This window comes from Styela clava, chromosome 1, assembly GCF_964204865.1.
Source record: "Styela clava chromosome 1, kaStyClav1.hap1.2, whole genome shotgun sequence".
Classification (NCBI taxonomy): Eukaryota; Metazoa; Chordata; class Ascidiacea; order Stolidobranchia; family Styelidae; genus Styela; species Styela clava.
The window spans coordinates 13,015,244-13,021,689 of NC_135250.1; the positions used below are offsets into that span (position 1 = coordinate 13,015,244).

The 6,446-nt window shown below is 37.9% G+C and overlaps 1 protein-coding gene across 1 annotated transcript; it reads right to left on the reverse strand.

Moving 5' to 3' along the window:
- Positions 1 to 1,097: 1,097 nt before the first annotated feature.
- LOC120346505 (uncharacterized) lies at positions 1,098 to 5,257 on the reverse strand. The gene is made up of 2 exons (XM_039416275.2): positions 4,539 to 5,257; positions 1,098 to 4,190 (listed from the first exon to the last, which is right to left on the reverse strand). The coding sequence occupies exons 1-2, from the start codon at positions 4,570 to 4,572 to the stop codon at positions 3,679 to 3,681; spliced, it is 546 nt and encodes a 181-aa protein (XP_039272209.2). The 5' UTR covers positions 4,573 to 5,257; the 3' UTR covers positions 1,098 to 3,678.
- Positions 5,258 to 6,446: the final 1,189 nt, after the last annotated feature.

Here is a 6,446-nt window from a genome sequence, read left to right on the forward strand (position 1 = left end):
ATTCCGAACTAAGAAATGGGCGCTATTCAAAAATTTAATGTGCCGGGGGCAGACCATTTACAAGTCTGCTAGCAAATAGCCACTGTACAAGCACTCATTGAACTGCTATGTGTTAACTCATTCGCTAGGCACTACAAAAATAGCAAGAGAGCAGGGCGACCCCGAAACTGACCAACTTCAGTTGAAATGTTGATATTGACGAGCTGAGATGATGTCTCTCTACTAATTACTCATCGATTTTGATCGGTAAGTATGCTGATAGGTATTTGTGTGTTTGTCTGTTAGATACACGCGATATCTCACGAAAGCGAGGTTGAATCCGCTTCAAAAGTTGCATGTGCATTCATCATATCTCGGATCAGAAGCCTATTGATTTTTGATGAATTATGTCGTATAATTAGCGAGTTATCAATTAGTGATGGGACACGCGGTGTCGCTATAGAGAGCAAAAGATACACGCCGCTAGATCGATAAGTCGCGGTCTCTGATCACTATCTCGTTTGTTTGTTGATCTAGCATTATTCTAGTTAATTCGCACGGGGAAGTTTCACGGTGCTTTGGACTGCGTGTGCACTAATGTCTATTTATACAATGGCACCAAATAGAGGACAAATGCGTATCAGAATTACAAAGTCTGTCATTTAAAATGATGGTGTAATGTCTCAGACAAATTGTAAGACTCAAGGAAACCGTCATTTCTTTTTGGGGTAAATTTCAAGGCGCAGTACCAATGGCTTTTTAAATCTTCCCGAAGTGCCTGGAAATATGTAACGTTTTTGTCTGCCGTATCCATGTGAATTTTTGTTAAATGCTGGGGAATTCTGGACGGTTTCATCGTTCATTAAAAAATGTTTCTTTACACATCGAATCTGAATCTGACCAATGGCTTTTTAAATCTTCCCGAAGTGCCTGGAAATATGTAACGTTTTTGTCTGCCGTATCCATGTGAATTTTTGTTAAATGCTGGGGAATTCTGGACGGTTTCATCGTTCATTAGAAAATGTTTCTTTACACATCGAATCTGATTTTGGACTGGAATAAGTCAATATATATTATAGGTAACTTCTACTTTATTGTCTACATTTTCGCTTCAAACAACGAAACGCACAGGACAACGTAAAAGAACAATGATTGATGAAGAGTCAATAAACCCAAGCTATGCGCTAGAGTCCAGTGGTTGCCAACCTTTCTACCCTGGCGAACCGGTAAAATAAAATTAAATTTAGTCGCGGACCGGCAAAAAATTGAAATGACCGGAACAGAAAAGAATAACATGTATTTGCGTAATACAATGCAATGTGGGGCACTCAATATGCATCTAGACAAAAAAGGCACACTTAGAAACAGCTCACACGAAGAAAAACTATCAAATAATGTGCCGGCCAAAAATATTTGCGTAATGAAATGCAGTGCTGGACAACCATTATGCGTAAGAAAGGCACACATAAAACATCTCACATAAAAAACATGTACATGCCAAATCAAGTATGAACGCAATTAACTCTAATAAAAATTTTGCTGCTGTTTAGTTTCCAATATAGGTTTTCAAACGATGCCTCAAGGAAGTTTCTGCAACACGTAGCTCTGCAGCGGCGTGCAGCCAATTTCCTTGCTCGTTTTAATTAAAGCTAGTGATGAAAATATTTTATATATAAGTAATAAAAATATAAGTAACTCGTTGAAAACACGGACAACAGTTTGATTGCACGATTACTTAGCGATGGGTATTCGTTATCAAGAAATATCCAAAATTTGTGACAGTGATTCTTTCTTAAATCTGGACTGTAAAGTAGAATCACAATTTGAATCAAGCTTTTTCTTTTTCATCTGGTTTATCATATCAATCCCTCTGCAGTTGATCGATGCTTCTAACGAAATGAATTTACATCACAATGACAAAGTCGTCGGTAACTTGGCACCAGACTCAAAATCCTACTCTGTCTGCTCAAGATACTGGAAAAGATCTCATCGGCCCATGCTTATTTGCGCTCCTCGTGACCACCTGCCATATTTTACTGGAGTATTATACTTTTCTTGACTGTTTTTTGGTTCGAACAAAGAAATATGCATAACGTTTCATTTGAATGGTCATATTAATTAGGAAAAGCATACAGAACAGAAAAAGCACGCGTGCCAATTTTTAGGTTTCTGAATCTTGCGAGATTTGATGGAACGCATTCACGATGAATCGGAGCCGAAAATGCAAAAAGTGTGATTATTTGGCGCCAAGATGTCGCGAAAGACGTCGCAATATGACGGCGGGAGAGAAATTGCGTAATGAATCAACCTCGTCTTCGGTAAAGAGATCGGAGCGCATTCGAGATGAATCGGAGCCGAAAAAGCGAAAAGTATGATTACTCGGCGCCAAGATGTCGCAATATGACGGCGGAAGAGAAATTGCGTAATAAACCAACGCAACCTCGTTTTCGGCAAAGCGATTTATACGGCATAAAAACAACAAAACACCGAAATTTCTCGCGGACCGGCAAAAAAGTTTCGCGGACGGCACCGGTCCTCGGACCGGCGGTTGGGAAGTATTATTACGAAAAATACAAAGGAATAAAAAAGTCATATTTTACGTTGACCCTGGCAATTGCTCGCTAATTGAATAGAATGATAGCCAACACACGGCCGTTCATGCCCATAAAATCGATGGTTTGTATATGCACATTACTTGAGTGTCTGTATATTTATAATGAGTTGGCTGCAAGAGCTCCAGCTTTCGGACGGCGCCCCTTGTTGCTCTGTCTGCGTGTCCATTACTTCATCCGTATCACGACTTCAACCGTATTTAGCAAGTTTATTACTTATCGATTTTAATAGGTAAGTACGTTGATAGGTATTTGTCTGTCTGTCTGTTAGATGTACGCGATATCTCACGAAAGCGATTTTGCATGTGCATTCATCATATCTCGGACCAGAATCCTATCGATTTTGGGCGAATTACGTCGTATAATTAGCGAGTTATTGAATAATTAGTGATAGGACACAAGGTGTCACTATGGAGTGAGAGCGCTGTTTTGGGGATCCCCTAACTTTCGATCGATAAGTCTTCGGTCTCTGACCGATATTCTCGTTTAAAATGTTATCGATTTTTTTATTTTTTGCTTCAAGACTCGAAAAACAATGTAGGTGCAAAAATGAAAATATAATTTAAAATCATACCACGTTCGAGCAAGACCACCATATTCACACCACATGGGCGTAGCCAGGAGGCTGGGAAACGTGGGTTTCACGTCTTGATGATCAAAAAAGCGTTGAAAGCTACGAAAAATTGCTATGTATGATACAGAAAATGCTTTTTTTACATTCCAAAATGACATAAAAGTAAAAACCTGAACAAACAACTTTCGTTTCAATTCGTCATTCAAACAGGGTGAAGTTTGAGGTAATTGAAGAAGTTTTATCGGAAAATATCATATTAATTGGATTCACCCTATCGTTTTTAATTTGGCGAAAATGCACATTGCAATATTTTAATTAGAAACAGCAATATTATCACGCCTTGGCAGTGTTTTAACTTTTGACCAAATGTTTTTCTTATCTTGCTGTTTTAAGCCTTTTCTCATAAATTTTGCTGGTTATACATAAAAACATCTACCTCCGTGCACCTAATCGTTTTTCACTCTGGATATGCAGATATTTCATCCATATACTGTATTTCGCACATTATTGACGTCATTTACCACTTTTATTCATCATTTCGTTGTTCCTTTTTAACAGTCTATGCCTGCTATGTTCTCTTTCAGCGCGTTCCAACAGTTTTGACAATGTATATAAAGGTATATCCAGAGAAGTCATTCTTGTTTTGTTTCGCGTTTTAATCGGGATGGTTTTCCATTTTCGGCTTGTAATTATATCTGACACCGTGATATTCAATCGTAAATTTGTTCCAGTTCCGCTTACTTGATGGGCTTCAGTCCCAGGGGAGCGGTCACTTGTTGAAGAAATTGCTGATCGTCCTAGGTACGTTCTCCTCACTTCACGTTTATGATGTCTAACTCTTCTACGACAACCACAGTTTAATTCTTTGAACAAACGCCCTGATTTCTTATGGTACGCAAGAGGTAAGTCATTTTCAACCCAAGTGTTATTTAGCGCAGTTCCGTTCCTTTCTTTGCTTACATCCTGTATTCTTGATAAAATGTCTTCACCTGCCATAAAGCGCAATATCGATATCAGCAAAATACCTGCGTACAAGTGGGCACATCGATTAAAAGTCATTACTAAACTCCTTCCACTTTCGAGGCATTCTCACAGATTGTCTAGCCTGTGGGCGACTAAATGGCTTCGAACAGGACGTCATATTAACTTGTTTATTTATGGGATTAAAGATGCTGTCGTCCAGCAACGGTATAGAAAGCGTCTATTGTAATATTTATGAATACAGGCTTCCGATTTAACAAATTCAACCGACTTTGCCTGGCCGCAGACACGCATGTCGACGTGTTTTATTTGTCAGCGTGAAATTAGTGGAATTCCAACTCGGCCGAATTCGACCGCACTATTCCGTGAAAGTATTTATAGAAATATTTTACCTTTGCATGTCCAACAGATTGTTTTCCAAACCATATTCGCAGAATTTTGACGTTGTAGAAATTCACACTACCCAAACCATTTTTGGCATTCACTTTTCACGATGTTATCGAGTACAAAATGCTGCTATTCGTTAAGATATTTCCATGCAAAATCAAAATTTAAACATTAACATGAACAATAAAAATTTCAATCAATGAAAGCCGTAAAAATATTTTCATAGATAAATTGAAAGGAAGCATTAAAATTACGATTATTCTAAGTACAGTTTGACTTATAAATATGACACAGAGGGGGAAAACATATCATAGACACAATAAGATGTTCGTTCTTCAGCATGGAATTGCTGTATGTTCATGGAAAGGTCGATTTGACAATTATCAGATCGACCGAAACAAAAAAACTTCTCACCGATTTGCGTTATATGTCTCTAAGGTACCAGTAATCGATGAAATGAAAATATTGCCAATTAGAATTTTCGTAATTAGCCACACTGAAACAACTAATAAATTGTTACCGCCGAGGTAATGAAAGCGGTCAAATGTTCTTCTGAAGTTTTCCCTTCTATGCAAAAACCTTTTCTCCAAGAACTCCAGCTATATTTGATTCACTAGCCTACCTCATAGCTATTTCCCAGATCGTATTGACTCAAACTTCTTCAAGTCTTTCCTCAATAGGTATTCTTATCGCTACACTATTATTTTTATAGTGTCGGAAGCTATTGGCATTTTAGTAGTCGCCCGTAGCTTCGCCCATGTATCAGTCTCTTTAATTTAGAGTGTGTTCTCTTTCTTTGAGCAAATATCCTTGTAATAGTATTTGGCAATTTCTTGGCGAAATTAGGCTGGTATTAGGTTTATTGTGTCAGAATGATTGACATACTGGATGCAAGAAGGCCAAGTTCGGCATACTGACAAACAAATTTATCATAAGATGTTATCAACAATTTTTTATTGTTTTACCACGTTCAAGTGTTTGCTCTGTAGTGCGAGAGAGACAGGTCTGTCGTCTGCTTACCAGTTGACGTCACGTATAGGGATAAATTAGTGGCTTGGAAATCCCCCCGCACTGAACCATTGCGGACTCAAACTTCTACACCCACTACGTCCAGCGTATATTTATAGATGCGATATATCAACAAAATGTTCTGTTCAACGTTAGTTCGAATTGGCCCAATCGTTTATTAATGCGATACTTCAGTATCAGTTGATGACAACATTCATTACCTCATCCTTCCTATACCAGCAGTTAACGACAGTTCTTTTGTGAACTAAATGCCTAAGACGATTCAGACTTGTAGAAGTCTTTCGATTCGATTAATGAGAAATTACTAAGACTTGTGTTCCTTATTAAGATTGAACATCAATGTTTTATACCATTTGCATCGAAGCATTACCATAAAACCTAGCTTTTGTTGAAAAACTCGTGCTTTTTGCTAGTGATGACTGAAATTTTAGAACGGGTTCTCTTCTGTGTCGAACGCAATAACAACAGGTTCCATCTTTCCAGAAAACCATGCAACTTATTTATAGCTCTAAACAAAATAGAACGGGTTCGCTGAATATCAATATATTTCAGGACCTTCTGAATCCCACTAAAGTCGCTAGCTAGCTTTGCCTCGGCTCTAAATTGCGATTTTCATCGTCGTGTGATATTTGATAAATCATCGCATGTTCAATATTTCAGGTATAATTGTTTAATGCATTCTTTCGAAATCTTTTATTTATTGACCGCTAACACTATTTTCCCGATTCCAGCCGAAGCATACTAAAATTGTATCAAGTTTGTAACTGTTTTCCGCTCTCATCCATGCGCTTATTATCCAAGTTCCCATAGTTTACTTTTCCTGTTACTGTTACGTCACAATATCTGAAGCAAAAAATAAAAAAAGTCCAAAGAATAATACAAAA

Coding starts and splice junctions, on each gene's coding strand:
- LOC120346505 (XM_039416275.2), bottom strand. CDS start 4,572: ATGGTTTGGAAAACAATCTGTTGGACATGCAAAG. Junction 4,191..4,538: donor AATCTGTTGGACATGCAAAG/GTAAAATATTTC, acceptor ACTTGTACGCAG/GTATTTTGCTGATATCGATA.